Source organism: Rhinatrema bivittatum, chromosome 1 (assembly GCF_901001135.1).
Source record: "Rhinatrema bivittatum chromosome 1, aRhiBiv1.1, whole genome shotgun sequence".
Lineage (NCBI taxonomy): Eukaryota > Metazoa > Chordata > Amphibia > Gymnophiona > Rhinatrematidae > Rhinatrema > Rhinatrema bivittatum.
The window spans coordinates 399,229,096-399,248,685 of NC_042615.1; the positions used below are offsets into that span (position 1 = coordinate 399,229,096).

The window sequence follows — 19,590 nt, forward strand, 5'->3', positions numbered from 1 at the left end:
GGGGGTTGGTATCATTTGAGGCCCTACAAGCACAGCTGGGGATCTCCCCTAGGTATTATTTAGGATATGCTCAGTTGAGAGCCTTTGTCACTAAATTTTTAAGGTCAACCCAGGGGCCTCTAAAGAATTCCGCATCTGCACTTCTTTTAAAGGTATATGGGGGGAGACAGGGGTCGTTATCTCTCTTATCTCTTTATAAAGCAATCACCTTAATACATAAGTCCATCCATCATCAACTCCAACTCGACCTTGAAATCCCCTTCAAAATTCATTCCTCCAATAGGCCTATTAGAGACAATCATAAAGGTACTTTGAATTACCCCCCAACCAACCAAAGCCTCACGACTTTCCTCGACCAAAGACCGAGCTTTTTCTATAGCAGGTCCATCTATTTGGAACAACATTCCTTCAAGCCTCCGACTGGAACCCTGTCTCATTACGTTCAGAAAAAAACTTAAGACGTGGCTATTCCACCAAGCCTTTGATGAGCCTCCAGACAACCCTTAGTCTTCTTTTTCCTCACTTGGATTTAGAAGATGAAAGCCCTACAACCTTTCAGACGAAGAACTCTGGCACTCACCGATTAAAGCATCTTTTTGCTCTATTCCAAATTCCTTTGGATAATGCTTCTTCAATTATTTTTGACCTTTAACTTCCTTCCAGCTCTTAAGCTTCCCAAGTTTTTACTCCTTGTTAAATGTAACTTTTATCTTATTCTCTTCTCTTGTTAATTACTTTTATTTATTGCTTCTGTTATACCCTTGTTTTATGTAAACCGATCCGATATGGTTTAATTTACTATGAAGGTCGGTATAAAAAACTGTTAAATAAATAAATAAATTATACAAGTTTTGTCAAAATATAACACCCTACTCCACCTTTGCTCAGCTATTACAAAAATGGGGAGCTGTTATTACGGAAGAACTTGACGAACTAATGTTAAGGGAGAGCTATTTGTCTATATATCAAATAACAAATAATGTTTACCTACGAGAACTTCAATTGAAGATTTTTCATCGGGCTGTTTTTCCCCCGTTGGTAGCCTTTCATATGGGTATTGTTGGGTCTAAAGTGTGCTCTAAATGCTCAGTCGGCTCAGCTACGTTTATCCACGCTATGTGGGACTGTACACTCATCCAAGCTTTCTGGGAACAGGTTAGAAAGAGGGTGTCTGATATGTTTTCCACACAGATACAATGGTCAATGGCATTCTGTTTGTTAAACGTTGACTCAGGTGAATCCTCGCTAAATCATGATAACATTCTTTTTTTCTCCAAGGTGTGCTTGATTGTTAAAAAATGTATTCTAGTAAAGTGGGTGGAGGACACTCCTCCAGATTACTTATTATGGAATGCACAAATGTCTAATCTCTACCAAATGGAATATGGATCACTTTACAAGACTTTTTCCTGCAAGAAAAAGGATCTATTTCGTGATATCTGGCGGGTTTTCTGCAGTCATCTTTCTGAGGCCACTCAACGACTATTTCCGTTGGTAGAACCTGTTGCTCCTACTGTTGGGACCTAAGGCTATGGGTTCCTTATGACTAGACTGATGCTCTTGAGGTGGAATTTTTTGATTTTTTTGGTTGTTTTCTTTTCTTTTCCCTTTCTCTTTGTTTCTGCTGTATTTTTCTTTAACGGTCAAGAGGTTTACCATGGGTGACTATAGAATGTTGTACTTATAATATTTGTTTGTGTGTTTGTATCACCAGACGGCAATGTGGGGAGGGGAAGGGGTGGGTGGGTGGGGGGGGGGGAGTGGAGATAGGGGAAGGGATGGGCTGTAACCACTACGAAAAAATCAAAACATGTTGTATATGGTGTTCTTATGTATGTTCAGCACGGTTGGACTATTTGTATCATGTACATTTGTACTCTTTGGAAATGTTGTGCTGATCGATTTTGTTTAATAAAGTATCTTGGAAAAAAAAAAATTGGTACCATTTGCCTGCAGGATGGCATCAATGTTGCGTCACTTTGCCTGCCTGCCTCCCTCCAATATAGCTGGTGTCATTTTGGGCTGCGTAAGTGGGAATGAATGGGTATCACTTTGTCTTTATTAATATTGTAACAATCATAGAAACAAGAAGTGTGCATGAACAATTTTACAGTTTCTCCCCCACCCACAATGCTACCAGTACAGGAAGCAAAATGCACATGCAACAGGGCTGATGTTGTGTTCTTATACACCCAGACCCCTATAAGAAGCGTGGGTATCCCATACTTACTCCACCCTAAATCCACCCAAGTAACAGGCAAACCAAAAGAAAGAAAAAAAAAATAAAAACATCCCTATAAGGTGTTTAAAATTAAAGTTTGAGCTCTGCTAGAAAGGCTGGAAAGATAAAATCCCATACTTTCAAAAATCTAGATTTGGAATGAATAGATGAACAAGCTGCAAGGGATTCCATAAACATCATGTTATAAATTGCATTCTTCCACTGCCAGAAAGAGGGAGGAGTATGTGCCCTCCAAACCAATAAAATGGAATGTTTACCTTGGGCAAAAAATGTCTTTATCAACATCCTCTCACTTTCTTTCTGGGCATATTTTGGAAGGTCCACTTCAAACAATAACATTTAGGCAGTAATATAAGCTAGACCCCTCCCCCAAAAGCATAGAATAACAGGGCAACTCCAAAATGCATGTGAAAAAGAGCTCCTAAGAGATGAACATTTTAAACAATCTGCTGTAGAAGTAAGTTTGGCTCTGAAAGCTAAAATCAGGGAAGAAATGCTCTGTGAATAAATTTTAATTGCATTTCTCATAATAACTATTAGAGGACACATTTTTCATTGACTTAAAGCAGGTAAGTACATTTTTTTTACTAGTCAATGGAAACCCCCCATTCAAACACCAGCGGTCCAAGATAGATGTAATCCAAACCTCTTGGTCCAAATTCTGTAGTGCCCTCTGTATCCGAGACACAGAAAATTTCCTACGCTCAATGTGGAAAAAATTGTCTAGTCTATGTACCACAAGTAATGCCAGACCTGCAGCGGGTAGAGAATGAATATAGTGTCACAATTGGACATACGAGAAAATATCCAGATCTCACAACCCAAAATGCATCTGTCTGTAATGGTAGGACAGAACCATCAGGGGACATCATGTGCTGAAGTTATGTAATGCATTGATTTTGCCAATATAAGAAACCCCGAAAATGAGACCCTGGTTGAAAATTGAAGTTCCCCCGTAAGGGTAAAAAAGGTATACATGAAGCAGTTAAGTGCAACAGTTTAATTAAAATTATCCAAGCCCATCGTATAGGACTCAATATCAGATGCTTAGCAAGACCAGAGGGAAGGCTATGCGGGGAAGCATGCAGTAAAATGCGAAGGTCCAAATTATGCATAACCGCCCTATCACAGTCACCAAGAGTAAAAATAGAGCCATCATACAACCAATCCCTGACAGGCCAAAATTGTAACCCATCAAGTCCAGGTTACCCAACCCACCCTGGAGCCATGGCTTTTTTTTAGCCGGGACAGTGCAGTTCTGGGCTTCTTGCCCGCCAATATAAAACATGAAAGCAATTTGTCCAAGGCATGAACATCTATTCATTTTAACAAAAGGGGCAAAGTCTGCAATGCATAAAGCCACTTGGGGGAAACAATCCTCTTAAAGAGATTTACCCTCCCTCCCATCATTAATGGTAAATTCTGCCACACTGCCAATTTATCTTTAGTAAACGTTAACAAAGGAGAAATATTAAGAGCATAAAGGTGGTGTAGGTTCAATGTGATAACAGTTCCCAAATAATGAAAGGAACCCCATGCCCGTTTTAAAGGAAAATGTCCAACCCACTGTTCCCTAATCATATTCAGCAAGACCAGGGCCTCAGATTTATTTTGGTTCAATTTGAATCCTGAAAATTCCCCAAATGTCTGAAACAGCTGTAATAAATGGAATAGAGAAGCTAAGGGATCACAAAAAAAACCAAAAGATAATCTGCAAAAGCAGTATACTTAAAGAAAGGAACCTATCATGATGCTCTGAATCCCAACCATCTATTGGATCGCTACCAATAATGGTTCTAGAGCTAAAAGAAATAACACAGGGGATCAGAGAATAGCCCTGTCTCATGCCTATAAACAGTAAAGGCCAGTGAAAAATTCCCATTAACTGTGATTGTGGCCAAAGGATTAGCATACAATAAACAAGCCCCATCCAAAAAGAACTCACCCAAGCTCGTGTGCTTCAGCACTTCAAATAAGTACTGCCATTCCACTCTGTCGAATGCCTTCTCCACAATGAAGCTAACTACCATGAATGGCAAAGCTGGGCCCGGGGATCGCAGGTGTAAATAAAAAAAAAATAAAGGTGGGGGGGATTTATGTAGGGCTGGGGGGTGGGTTAGATAGGGGAAGGTGGAGGGTGCGGAAGGAAAGTTCCCTCCGAGGCCGCTCTGAAATCGGAGTGGCCTCGGAGGGAACGGGGAAAGCCATTGGGGCTCCCCTAGGGCTCAGCGTGCGTGCGCCAAGCCCAGATTTTATAACATGCGCGTGACTGCGCACGCATGTTATAAAATCGGGCATAGATTTGTGCGCGCCGGGTTGCGTACACAAATCTACGCCCACTTATAGGTACGAATATCTGGCCCATGATATATAATATATCAGCAAAATAGAAGTAATTTCCCCAACTAATAGAGTATAATTTTCTACAAAGCCTAGCGGAAACTGTCACCTTTACCTGAAGGGCGTTTCCTTACCCCCCAGACAATTGAATCAGCAAAGTGGGTGCTCTTTTTGGAGACCTAACGCTGGAGACCCCCAACCTCTGTTGTCAGCAGGGAATCTGCCTGGGGGTATGATGGGCTGGTATTTTATACTTCTTGGGACTACACACTCTTTATTCCCTTCTTCTGAAAAATTGCTAAGTTAGGACACTGCATATATACCTTCCTGATTGCCATATTGTCTGCCCTGGGTAATTGCCAGAGATGATCTTGACTAGGCCAGAGAAAGGGAAGAGAATCTGTGAGTGAAGGAGGGGGAACTGTGTGTCCAGGCTACTTCTAGCAAAGGGAGAGAAGGGAGGAAGAAAAAAGAGGTGGGGGGAGGGCTGCCCACAAGCTTGTATGTTATCTCTTACTATGCAGTACTTCCTACTAGCTATGTGATGGCCTGGTACACAGCAGTGGAATCTAAACTGTACTTTCTGTAACAACAAAATGGTCAAAGGTGGGGGCTAGAGGAGTCTCACAGCTCAAAACAAGAACTGCCTCACAGTGACACACAACTATTTGCAATCATTATAAAAACTATATAACAGTATTTTTCGCTCAAAAAAGACAGAAAATTATACACACTCATACAGTTCACAAACAGGAAAAAAAAAGACCAGAAGTTTGTAAACATGGCCACTGATCATCAAGCCCTACTTCAGTAATCTTCAGCTGGTTCAAGCAGGTCTAAGGCCTGGTGCAAGGACTTATAAATTTTAAAATAAATACATGAATTGTCTCAGAGCATACTCTATACACGAGTCAGGGTGTCAGCAGAGGCTTTGAAGTCTATCATCTATACGCAGGTTAGAGGCTTTAGCTGTGATAGAGGTTCCCTGTGCTCTGTTGACTATGCTGGAATGATCTTCCTTTCTCCACAGTTGGGCGTAAGCTACTCTGCAACCCTGGTGGCAGTGTTTAAGGCTTTGAGTTTGACATATCTCTGAGACAGCAACCTGCAACTGAGATCCACTTGAGTATTCTTGGGGCAACTTCTAGCTATGGGCAGATCCCAGTCCCTTTTGGAGCCTTTTGGATAGCATTATGTTCACAGCTTTACTAATGCAAATATTCATTGTGCCATTCTCAGCATGGCAAATGAGAACTTAATAATTGACTCCTGTCTCAGGTGCTGTGTCAAAGTTTGTACTTGAGTCTCAAATGGGAGCTTGCCAACCATGTGGGAAGTTCTTGCATGCCAGTTCAGGAATTGGTGTGGCTTTGGCCAATTTAGTTTCAACTAGTAATACATTCTTCTCTTCTTTCTTACAAAAAATGGTTAAGAACATCACCTTTAATTTGGAGAGTAGCAGCAAATATAGGGCTGATGCTTGAGTTCTTGCAACCAGGGCTGGATTTACCTGTTGGGGTGGGATGGGGGGTTACTTTCTGCATTTCAATGACAATATCCCATCACACCTGGCCCCTTAACAGGAATTACGATTAAAAGCAGACATCAAATTATTTAAAAAGGGGATTAAACCTTGGCTTTTTAAACAAGCCTACCAAGAGCTGTTAACATAATTATCTCACACTTCTGATTTTATACCAAGGTAATGTATATTTTATTTTTGATTATACTATCTCTACTCTTACTATACTACCTCTCTAACGGCTCGATACAGTAAGGCCGCGGTAAAAACAGTGCGGCAGTGTCAGGCGCACCCTTCCTCCCCGCACCCACAGTTCTCCTGACCTAACGCCTGATTCTCTCTTCTAATCGCATGCAAATGCATGCCGCGGCTGTGAAGCGTTAGGGAAGGGTTATGCCCGCGCAACCCATTTTACTGTATAGGCGCTGTAACAGCGCCTATACAGTAACCTGGGTGCGCTGGTACCTGTCATTTCAAATGACATTTGAAATGACAGGCACCAGGAAGTGTAAAAAAGTGTAAAAAACAAAAAACCTGTGTGTTATATAAAAAAATAAAACAATTTTAAATACCTGTCGGAGGGCTGTGGGTCCAGGCGGCCGGTAGGCGGCCGGCGGGCAGCCATCAGCGGCATCCGGTAGTCCCTTCTCCCTTCCTCCCTCCCTCCCCTGCCTGGATGAGCGCCAAAATCGCACGGGCGGGTCGGCAGCGGGGGGGGGGGGGGGGGCGGCAGCAGGATCCAGGAGCGGCGGGTAGGCAGCAGCGGGGTCCGGGGGGGCAGCGGCAGCGGGGTCCGGGGGGGCAGCGGCAGCAGGATCCAGGGGTGGCAGCGAGATCCGGGGAGCGAGTAGCGGCAGCGTGTTCGATTGGGCAGGCAGGTAGGTGGCAAAATAAAGATGGCCGCCTGCACGGGAAAATCGTGCAATTGGCCGCTGAAGACGTGACGTCACGTCACGTCTTCAGCGGCCAATTGCACGATTTTCCCGTGCAGGTGGCCATCTTTATTTTGCCACCTACCTGCCTGCCCTGCAATTGGCCACCTACCTGCCTGCCCTGCAATTGGCCGCTGAAGACGTGACGTCACAACGTCACGTCTTCAGCGGCCAATTGCACGATTTTCCCGTGCAGGCGGCCATCTTTATTTTGCCACCTACCTGCCTACCCGATCGAACACGAGTCCTAACAGATCCTGCTGCCGCCCCCCTGCTGCCACCCGCCCGTGCGATTTTGGCGCTCATCCAGGCAGGGGAGGGAGGGAGGAAGGGAGAAGGGACTACCGGATGCCACTGATGGCTGCCCACCGGCCGCCTGGACCCACGGCCCTCCGACAGGTATTTAAAATTGTTTTATTTTTTTATATAACACACAGGTTTTTTGTTTTTTTACACTTTTTACATTTACCGTAGCAGGCCCGAGCCTTGCTACTTTTTCGTTTGTTTTTTTTTTGCTTCGGGAGGAGGGGACCGGACAGGGCTGCACCGGACGGGACCAGGGCGGGTAAGCAATGTTTTTACACTACACTACACTAACTCCTACTAGGGGGAGGCGGTAAACTAGCAGGTTAAGGCCGCGGCAGAACAGCGGGTTACGGAGGAGATAATATCAGCGCCCGTTACAGTATCGCAGGGGAATAGCTAATTCCTTCATTATACAGCTTTTTCGTTCATTTACATGCTGGGTGCGGAAAGGGTTTAGGAAAGGGTTTAGGAAGCGCTAAGGACGTGTGAAACTGGAGACTGTATCGCTGGATGGCCTTACTCGTCTATATTGTGCGCTCCCAGCACGTTACAGACGGGGAATCTTTAACTGAACGTTACTGTATCGACCTGTAAGTGTTTACATTTTGATTATTTAGCCTATTTAGTTTGCTATGATTATTTATATTATGAAACAATGTATTTACTTCCTTCTTTGGAAATGCAAATATTTTTAAATGAATATTTCCTAGCGTGTAGCCAGATGGATTCAGAACGAATGGGTATAGTATGCTCATGCTAGCAGTTGGAGACGGATCTGACGTCAGCACGGGTATATATACCCCCACAGGAAGCGTAGCAACTCAGTAATTTCCGTCTCCAAAGCAGTTTGGAGAGCCTGCACGCTCGCAGAGCGTGTTTTCCAATACTACTTTCTATTTTCTACTTTCTCTATTCTACAAAGCCATTCAAAACAGAGAAATGCTCTGGTTTACAGATCAACTACAATTCAAAACGTCTTCCCGCCCAACGAGATTCCAGAATTTAGCCAAACTAAATATCCCAGCACCCAATCTGACTAAACTCTCTAGTACAAAAGAACGATCTTTCATCATTGCTGGATCAACAATATGGAACACCATGCCCTCTGAATTACGCCAGGAACTCTGTCACAAAAAATTTAAACAAAACCTTAAAACCTGGCTATTTAAAAAAGCCTACTATCAATGATCTGAATCCTCAACTACTCTTCCTAACTGCCACAATCTCTCATATATTGCTGATATTCTATTAATATAAAGTTATATACTGTATTGTTTTTCGTTTAGTTACCTTGTTATATTGTAAAGCGCAATGCTGAATTACTGTCTGAATGTAAACCGAGGTGATGTTATTTACGTACCCCGGTATAGAAAAATCTATAAATAAATAAATAAATAAATAAATACTTACTAAATTTTCTCCAGGAACATCGAGCCCCGCACTCCTGCAGTGATACCCTCGGGTCCCTCCCCCAGTTGAGTTTCCGGGGTGATTTCCGCGATCCCTCGGAGGTCTAGGCCTCGGTCCGGTGGCCAAATCACGGCAGGGATCTAGCCCCCGAGCGTGAAGGGCTCGGGTCGGGCTGAGAGGCGCCTCAGTCCTGGCATGGACTTAGCCCCGAGCGAGACGAGTTCGGCGGCTCAGAGGCAGCGGGTGAATTTCCTCAAGCGTGGCGGTGAAGGTATTTACCCTCTCCCCCCGCAGCCGGAGACCGCCCGGGTTACAGCCGGGAAGCGCCGAGGATCAGGTAAAGCGTACATCTCTTACTTTTTGGTCTCTGAGGGACGAGGATCGGCGGCGTGGCCTGCATACATGGCGTGGCCTGCATACAGGCCACGCCATGGAGGTCGCCATTTTGTTGGCCTTGTTCAGGTATTGAGCGCCCATGATAGGCGCCTGTCTATGACTAAGCGCGTATTATTGAGCACATATTTTATATCATTGTGCGTATGTTGCTGACCGCATACTAATGAGCGCATATTGTATATCATTGAACGTATGTTGATGACTGCATACTAATGAGCGCATATTGGATATCATTGAACGTATGTTGCTGACCGCATACTAATGAGCGCATATTGGATATCATTGAGCGTATATTGCTGACCGCATATTGTTAAGCGCCTGTCGTATTAAGCGCATATTGCTGCCGCATATTGTTAAGCGCCTGTTGTATTAAGCGCATATTGCTGCCGCATATGGTTCAGCACCTGTTGTATTAAGCGCATTTTGCTGCCGCATATTATTGAACATATATTGCTGCCGCATATTATTGAGCGTCTGTTGTATTAAGCGCATATTGCTGCCGCATATTCTTGAGCGCCTGTTCTATTAAGCGCATATTGCTGCCGCATATTATTGAGCGCATATTGTATTGGGCGTATATTCTTCAGCGCTACATTCCCAGGCCGCGATGGAACAGAACGCCTCAGCGTCTTCAGCGGCGGCGCCTCCTGATTCCAGCATTAAAGCCCTCGGCCTCTGCTCAGCATGCCAGCTTAGAGCCATGCACAGCGAGGAGCCAGACTCCCTTTGTGCCCAATGTGAGGAGGCAGTGGGAGCCTTGGGCCAGGACCAGTCTCAACCGAGGTTTGCTGACAGTTCCCCAGGGGCCACCCCAGATCTAGCGGGCAGTCTCGAATAACCTGGAATCCCGGGGGACCTGGTACCCCGACGACTAGAGACCGCTTCCATTTCCTGGGTATATCTCTTTAAGGGGATTCATGCCTTTGTACAGATGCAATCAGCTTCCCGTCCAGGCCCTGCTGCTGCTGCCGCTGCTGTTGTTACTCCAGCTGATCCTGCCCCTGGACCTTCGCGCCCTTATCATGGGCACCCGCCTCCGAGCAGTCCGGTTCAGGTGGACCCTGATGTCTCGGAGGATGAGTCCGAACCCCCGGAGGAGGGGGAACTTCCCTCAGGGATTGAGCCATATCGAACCATGAGGCAGTTCTTTCCTAAGGAGGATCTCTCCGACCTGATATCTCAGTGCCTGGCAGAGTTGGCTATTACAGGTCCCAGCACTACAGTGCTCTCTACGCAGAACCCTCTGCTGGAAGGTCTTCGTCCTACTGCCCGCCATTTTCCCTTCTTGCAAGCAGCACAGCAACTGATAGATTTGGAATGGGCTGCACCAGCGGCCTCATTCAAAGGGGGTCAGGCCCTGACGGGCATGTACCCCCTGGAACCGGCAATCAAGGAGATGTTGGCGTGCCCTCAGGTGGACGCCTTGGTTAGCGCTGTGGTCAAGCGCACTACCATTCCAGTTGAGGGGGGGCGGCCCTCAAGGAGCCTCATGACCGGCGACTGGACGCCATTCTGAAACAGACCTTTGAGGTGGCAGCTCTATCTTTGCGGATCGCAACCTGCTGCACAGTGGTGACGCGTTCCTGTTAGTCACAGGTCAGGAACAATGCTCCGGCAACAGACATGGAGTCAGCTCTCTCGTTCCTCACGGATGCTGCATCAGACCTAGTCCGTACAACAGCCAAGGGGGTCTAATCCTCCATAGCCGCCAGGAGGCAGCTCTGGATACGGAATTGGTCAGCCGATGCTCCTTCGAAGACATGCCTCACCAGAATGCCCTTTAGGGGTTCTTTCCTGTTCGGCAGCGACCTTGATAAACTGGCCAGCACATGGGGCGCCTCTCCAGTACCTCGCCTGCCGGAAGATCGGTTCAGAAGGAACCAGAGCGCCTTTCCAAGGCCCTCCAGAGGTAGAAGCTCCCAGCGCTTCACTCCCTATAGGAGTCGCTACCAGGCACCTCATCCTCAGGACAGGAACCAGTCCTTTCGGACCAAGCAGCGCAAGAGGGGAGCTGGCTCGGGTTCAGGTCCCGGCCGCGCCTCACAATGAGAATCAGCCGATCCATCCGGGGGACAGAGCCATAGGGGGCAGGTTAACCCTCTTCTACCCCAGATGGGTCGAGATTACGTCGGACCAGTGGGTCCTCGCCATCATCCGAGAGGGATATTATCTGGACTTCCATCATCTCCCTCCGGACAAGTTTGTGGAATCTTCGTGTCCCATACACAAGAAGGCAGCATTGGAAGCTACCCTGGCGAGGCTCCTGTCCTTGAAAGCCATCATCCCAGTACCTGCATGGGAAATGAATTCTGGACACTATTCCATTTATTTCATGGTACCCAAGAAAGAGGGCACTTTCCGGCCCGTACTGGACCTCAAGTCAGTCAATCGATACTTAAGGATCCCGAGGTTTCGCATGAAAACTCTGTGCTCAGTCAAGACTGCAGTACAGCCAGGAGAATTCCTCACGGCCTTAGACTTGTCAGAAGCTTACCTGCATATCCCGATCCATCAGGATCATCAGCGCTACCTACGCTTCAAGGTTCTGGGATGCCACTTCCAATTCCGGGCTCTGCCCTTCGGGTTAGCCACGGCGCCGCGGACCTTCACCAAGGTGGTTGTAGTGGTAGCAGCGGCACTCAGACGGGAAGGAATCCTTGTCCATCCCTACCTAGACGATTGGCTGATCGTCTAGGGGCGAAATCACGAGAGGAGAGCCATCGGGCAACCGACAGAGTGATCGCCCTTCTGGAAAGCCTGGGATGGGTAGTCAACCTCAACAAGAGTTGCCTACAACCTTCCCAATCACTGGAATACCTGGGAGTCCAGTCCGACACCCAGACAGACAAAGTCAGTCTAACTACCAAGAGAAGGTTAAAACTTCAGAGGCGCCTCCAGTCCTTGATGGGAGCCAGCCGGCCCCTAGCTTGGGATTATCTGCAGGTTCTCGGCCTCATGGCCTCCACCCTGGAAGTGGTACCCTGGGCAAGGGCCCACATGAGACCTCTACAATGCTCCCTGCTCTCTTGCTGGAGCCCCCGCTTCCGGAATTATTCCATGCATCTACCTCTGCCAGCCAGAGTGCGGACCCAGTTACGGTGGTGGTTGCAGTCCAACCACACGAGCAGGGGGTCGAAGATGTCCTCCCCCACGTGGACTCTGCTCACCACAGATGCCAGCCTGAGCGGCTGGGGAGCACACTGCGAAGAACTCACCGCACAAGGGCGGTGGAACAGAGAAGAGTCAGGGTGGAACATCAACCGTCTAGAGGCACGAGCAGTCCGGTTACCCTGCCTGCAATTTGCTCACAGACTGCGGAACCGAGCAGTCAGAGTGATGTCCGACAACGCCACCACGGTGGCATATATCAACCGTCAGGACGGAACCAGAAGCCGACAGGTATCTCTAGAGATAGCCCCGCTGATGGCTTGGGCAGAGGCGAATCTTCAGGACATCTCCGCAGTCCACATTGCCGTGAAGGACAACACCACGGCAGACTTCCTCAGCAGAGAAAGCCTAAATCCGGGGGAATGGCAGCTGTCATCCACAGCCTTCCAGATGATTGTGGATCACTGGGGGATTCCGGACATGGACTTACTAGCGGACAAGTCCAATGCTCAAGTAGCCAGATACTTCAGCCGCAAGCGAGATCCGTTCTCACACGGGATCGACGCCCTGGTTCAGCCATGGCCTCCAGGGACTCTGCTATACGCCTTTCCTCCGTGGCCTCTGCAGGGCGCCCTTAACCACAAGATTCAGAAGCACCGGGGCCTAGTTCTTCTAGTGGCACCAGACTGGCCAAGAAGACCCTGGTACGCGGACATGAGAAGACTACTGGCAGGGGAGCCCCTTCCCCTGCCTCCTCTCAGGGACCTGCTTCGTCAAGGTCCCATCCTCCACAAGGATCCGGCTCAATTCTCTCTTACGGTCTGGCCATTGAGAGGGCTAGACTGAAGAAAAGAGATTACTCGGAGCCCGTGATAGATACACTCCTCCGAGCTCGCAAGTTTTCCACATCCCTCACCTACGTAAGGATCTGGAGAGTATTTGAAGCCTGGTGCGACACTCATGGCACCAACCCACATGCGACCACAATCCCTATTGTTTTGGATTTCCTGCAGGATGGACTTCAGAAGGGTCTCTTCCTCAGCTCCATCAAGATTCAGGTGGCGGCGCTGTCTTGCTACGGTCCCAGGAGGGATGGCAAGACCATTGCCACGCATCCAGATGTTTCTCGCTTCCTGAAAGGAGTCAAGCACATTCGTCCGCCACTGAAGTGGCCAGTGCCCCTGTGGAACCTCAACCTAGTTTTGGATTTCCTTGCGGGATCCACCTTCAGACCCCTTCGGGGCCTGTCTCTCCGTTCTCTAACTTTGAAGATGGTGTTTCTGCTGGCAGTGTGTTCAGCACGCCGCATCTCCGAGCTACAAGCGCTGTCCTGCCGTGATCCCTTTCTCAGAATCACTCCTGAGGCGATCCATCTTCGCACGGTTCCCTCCTTTCTACCTAAAGTGGTCTCACAATTCCACCTCAACCAAACCATATCTTTGCCTACCACGGCGGGTTTGAACAAATCAGAAGAAGGGCGTTTACTACGCCATCTCGACATCGGCAGATTGCTGCCCAGATATCTGGAAATGACACAAGAAGTACGAAAGACGGACCATCTGTTCATCCTGCACAGCGGAAAGAAACAAGGTGAAGCGGCCTCTCGGCCCACCATCGCCTTCTGGATTAAAGAAGTTATCAGAGCAGCTTATGTAGAGGCTGGGCAGTCACCGCCTCTACAAGTCAAGGCTCATTCTACCAGAGCCCAAGCAGCATCTTGGGCAGAATCCAGGATGTTGTCGCCTGCAGAAATATGTAAAGCGGCGACATGGTCCTCCCTCCATACCTTCTCCAGGTTCTACCGTCTGGATGTCCAGGCCAGGGAGGACACAGCATTTGCGAGGGCAGTCCTACGTGGTCCTCAGGCAGCCTCCCGCCCAGGCTGGGAGTAAAGCTTTTGTACATCCCATTCGTTCTGAGTCCATCTGGCTACACGCTAGAAAATGTTGAGATTACTTACCTGATAATCTCCTTTTCCTTAGTGTAGACAGATGGACTCAGCATCCCGCCCGGCTGCCGGTATACATGGGTTTCACCGATTCAAGGTAGGCCATGTCATTTTCTTACATAAGAGCGTCCCCTTTGCCAGGTGTCGACGCCTTCCGGTTGTGAATGCTGGCGGTCTCCAGCTACTATCAATCAGTCAGGGGAATCCTGTTTCACTAATTCATTGATCGTCAGTACACATACATCCATAACAGCTTTTGCAAGGAAGATTACTGAGTTGCTACGCTTCCTGTGGGGGTATATATACCCGTGCTGACGTCAGATCCGTCTCCAACTGCTAGCACGAACATACTATACCCATTCGTTCTGAGTCCATCTGTTTACACTAAGGAAAAGGAGATTATCAGGTAAGTAATCTCAACATTTGCTAACTACTGTAAACCGATTTGATATGCTTTCATGAAAAGTTGGTATATAAAAATTATTAAAGAAAAATAAAGAAAGAAAAACAGTTCTGTTTCACAGTCCGAATGCCTCTAACCCATGAGCCCCTTTAAGGTCTTTTACTCTATCCTTATATTTCTTGACCTATCTGCTGCTTTTGATGCTGTTGATCACCACCTGCTCCTTGATACTCTCTCCTCCCTTGGATTTTAGGACTCTGTCCTGTCTTGGTTCTCTTCTTCTCCCATCACACTTTTGGTGTATTCTTCCTTGCTTCCTCCTCTACTGCCATTCCACTATCAGTTGGTGAACCACAGGTACTCCCTAACTCATAACTCACAGTCCTAGGCACTCCCTAACTCATAACTCCCTTGTTACTCTGATTTCCTTTTTTGGCTTTAAACCATATTTATGCTGATGACTCCCGGATTTATTTTTCTACAACAGAAATTTCACCACAAATCCAGTCCCGGATCTCAGCCTGCCTGTTGGACATTGTTGCCTGGACATCCCACCACCTTAAAATCAACATGGCCAAGACAGAGCCATAACACGGTCAACTTCCCAGTCCCCTCAGCCATAATCTAGCCATCTTTTTCTATTTGAACACACTGCCAAAACCTTTATCCACTCTCTCATCTCTTCCTGCTTAGACTTTTGCAACTTGCTCCTCATAAGTCTCCTAGCAAGCCATCTCTCTCCACTACAATTTATCCTAAATTCAGCTGTGTGACTTATCTTTCACAAAAGTTGCTACTCTCACATAACACCTCTTCTGAAGTCACTGGATTGGCACCCTATCCCTTCCTGCATACAGTTCAAGCTCTCACTACAAATACCTTCACTCTGCAGCATCTCACTACCTCTCCTCTCATCTCTTTCTATATTCCTTCTCGTGCACTATGCTCTTCAGAGAAGTCACTCCTATCTGTGCCCTTCTGTTCTACCACCAGTTCTTGACTCTGTGCTTTTCTGACTGTGCTTGGAATAGTCTTCCTGACCTGGTGTGTCATGTTCCTTCTCCTGCCTTATTTAAATCCTACATAAAGACCAACCTTTTTAAGGCTGCTTTTAAATTTTAGGCCTGATTATCTGCTTTTAGCCTTATTCACTAACTTTTATTTTTATTTTCTTTACTTGTTTACCTATTAGCTTACCTTATGAAATGCCCCTACTCTCTTGTCCTGTATGTTTCTTATTAGATTGTAAGCTGTATTGAAAAGGGACTGTCTTTTTTTGTGTTTGAACAGCACTGCGTATGTTGTGTACTCCTATAGTAATAATAAGTACTAGTAGTAAGTGCCACCAGGATGGAGGAGGTGGTAAGAACCATATTCAGCTTGTTGCTGAGACCGGTGCTTTTTAACAGATTTATAAACAATTTGGAAAAGGAAATGAGTGAGGTGGTCACATTTTCAAATGACACAAATTATTAAAAGTTGTTAAATCACAAGAAGATTGTGAAAAATTGCAGGAGGACCTTGGGAGACTAGGTATCCAAATGGCATATGAAATAGTAGACAAGTGCAAAGTGATGCAAATAGGGAAAAATAATTCAGACTGTGGTTACACAATCTTAGGTTCCATATTATCAGTTACTGCCTATTAAGGGATCTAGGTATCATTGTGGACAATACATTGAAATCCTTGGCTCAGTGTGCAGCAGTAAAATAGAACAAACCAAGCTACCATGTTTTCCAGAGTATAAGTTGCTCTTGTGTAAGTCGCACCCCTCTATATTCTTCTCTTGAAATGAAAAAGTTGGTAGATAAGTCACATCTTTGTAAAAGACGCAGCTGTGATATCACTACAGTGTTGTGTGTCAATCGTCTCTCGAAGAAGGAGCCAGTAGCTAAAAGCTGCTAGTGAGAATGTTACTGGCTCTCATGAAGAGTAGATGCTCAAATGGAGTGACAAGATTATTGCCTCGTTTTGTTGGTACTGTAACAAAGCCTTGCAAGATAGCGTTGAAGATAGCGACGGTGCTGTGAGGAGAGACCAGCGTGTGTGGGCACCAGTAAAGTAGGGGTCTTAAGATGGCAATGCAATTCCTGGTGCAAGAGAGAATGAATGTGATGATAGGTCTCACCAGTGTATAATTCACAGTCACTGAAATTGCTGAAAAAATCACGACTTATACAATGGAAAATATGGTACTCTAAATCCCTACACAGAAACTACACACTAATAGAATACCTCACCTTGGTCACACATGCATAAGACAGACAGACAGACAGATACCACATACAGAATAGATACCATAAAGTATAAATAAATACAGACAAAAGCTGAACTGTTAACTGTAATAAGCCAGTCTCTGTATGCAGTGCAACACTGGAGAAATAGAAAACTGCCATTGCTCATAAAACAAAGAAATACAAAACAGTCATTATAGTGAAATCATGTTAATAGAATAAATATTTCAGAACAGCTGACAAATATCCAATAATTAAAAATTCAGATACAATTTGTTTTTTATTTTCCAAACACAAATGAAATGATTCAAAACAGCAGACACATTAAATAGCACTCACTAGTAAACACTATTAAGGATAAAAAAAATTTCCACTCTCCATACCTGGAAACATTTGCTTTTCAGGTGCCCTGAAATTGTCATGGATTGTTGTATAAGGATCATCATTGTTTTATGTATTTTTATGAATGTCTCCATTGTAACCTGGCTTGAAATAGTTCTGTGATAAGCGTGGAAAATAAGTTTTAATAAATTGAAATTGATAGAATTTTAGATAGTGCTGGGAAGGAGCTGACTGTTGTGCTACATGTGGGCACCAACGACATAGCTAAATGTGGGAGGGAGGTTCTGAAAGCCAAGTTTAGGCTCTTAGATAGAAAGCTGAAATCCAGAACCTCCAGGATAGCATTCTCTGAAATGCTTCCTGTTCCACCTGCAGGTCCCCAGAGGCAGGCAGAGCTCCAGAGTCTCAATGCGTGGATGAGACGATGGTTCAGGGAAGAGGGATACAGTTTTGTAAGGAACTGGGAACCTTTTGGGGAAGGGGGAAGCCACCTTAACCAGGGATGGGTTCCACCTTAACCAGGGTAGAACCAGAGTGCTGACGCTAACCTTTAAAAAGGAGATAGAGCAGCTTTTAAACTAGAACAAAGGGGAATGCCAACAGTCACTCAGCAGCACATGGTTCGGAGGGAGGTATCTTCAAAGGATACTAATAATGCATTAGAATTTAGGGCATCCCAACAGTGAGGTTCCAATAATAAGAAAAGTAGTCATGTTGGTCGCCCTTCTCTGTACCTTCTCCATCGCAACTATATCTTTTATGAGATGTGGCGACTAGGGATGTGAATCGTTTTTTGACGATTTAAAACAAAAATCGTCAAAAATCGTTAGAGCCGCGATACAATAGCAATTCCCCCGATTTATCGTCAAAAAATCGTAAATCGGGGGAGGGCGGGAAAACCGGCACACCAAAACAACCCTAAAACCCACCCCGACCCTTTAAAACAAATCCCCCACCCTCCCGAACCCCCCTTTTCTTCTCTGAACACTTTTTTCATTGCCTGGTCATCTAATGGTATAGTTGATTTCTTTTCAGGGTTCTTGCTTCTGATATACTTGGAAAAAGTTTTTATTACTAGTTTTTCCTCTTCAGTAAAGTTCTTTTCAAATTTGCTCTTAGTCTGCCCTATTAATGCTTATTACTGCTGTAGCCAAAACAGTTTGTATCTTGGTTATTAACCCAGGAATGAGAATCCCTATGCCAAGCTTACAATAAAGTCAGCTGTGTTCAGAGTGGGCAACAATGTACTTGCTATTAGATTTCTGGACCACTTGTCTGGATTGGTCTGGTATGGATGGTAAGGGAAGACATGATTGTAATAGAAGTAGCTCAGGGAGGTTCAGTTGCAAGTATAAATGCTCCAAAATCACCTGAATCGATGGCTAGTAATAAGCAAAAAAAACAAGAACAAAAATATATATTTTTAATAATGTGAACTGTACTTTATATTGTACATCTGCTTCTATAATATTTTAAATTGTAAACTGTTACATACTGAATTATGCTGATCTACTTCCTGTACCATGAAATGATTAAGCCTGTTGTAACCAGCTTTGATCTTTTGTTGTTGGAAAAGTGTGATATAAATAAATTGAAGATGACTATGACGATGACAATGTCCCACTGGCTATCCTCTTTACAACAGATATCTGAGATGCCTCTATTGTCCATTTTCTGTAGTCTCATACATTTGAACTCTCCAATCTTATTTGTTTAACCTATAATATTTGCATAGAAATAACCATTTTATAGTTCATAGTTTAATTATTAAAAATGCAGATATTACAAAAAATGTTAGGCTAAGCAGTAAGGGAGGCACACATCAGTAAATGGAACTTTGTAAATTTAGGTGGGTGGTTTTCAATAAAGGTATCATTTGGCTCAGTTGGGACATAGGAGACCTGGATACTGATTGAGGGGGTCCAGTCAGGGCTTTACACTTCTGGCTGTGGGCTGTTGCAGATAGGCAGGTTTTCAATTAACTGAAGGTGAGGATGTCAGTTGCAAGTTCAACCTCTAGTGGTAGTGAGATTCAGAAGGTAGGAATTGATACTGAGTGTCGCTTTCCCTTTGGGGATAGTACCACTAGGTGAGCCTGAGGTAGTGAGCATAGTGGCCAGATAGGGGTGTATAAGGTGAGTCGGGTATTAAGGTAGGATAGTGCCAGATCCTTAAGGGCCTTTAAAGCTAGGATCAGAATTTTGAATAGTGTGCAGTACTAAATAGGAAGATAGTATAGATTTTTCAGTAGAGGGAGTAATTAGTCAAATTTACCAGCATTTAGCATGGCTCGTGCTGCTATGTTCCATATTAGCCGCAGACAATGATTTGGCTTTCTCCCAGGATAAGCAGGATGGTAGCCCTTACAGATGGGTGACATCATCAGATGGAGCCCAGCACAGAATA

General features: G+C 45.6%; 1 protein-coding gene across 5 annotated transcripts in view; it reads left to right on the forward strand.

Moving 5' to 3' along the window:
* HOOK3 (hook microtubule tethering protein 3) overlaps window positions 1-19,590 on the forward strand; it is a 1,188,278-nt gene that overhangs the window by 1,093,337 nt on the left and 75,351 nt on the right. The window contains exon 22 of one of the 5 annotated variants that reach the window (XM_029601894.1): window positions 1,279-1,722. The exons of the other annotated variants lie outside the window; for them this stretch is intronic. Within the exon in view, the coding sequence (XP_029457754.1) occupies window positions 1,279-1,527 (249 nt within the window). The 3' untranslated portion in view covers window positions 1,528-1,722. Of the gene's footprint in view, window positions 1-1,278; window positions 1,723-19,590 lie in introns of those variants that run through there. 5 annotated transcript variants of the gene reach the window in all.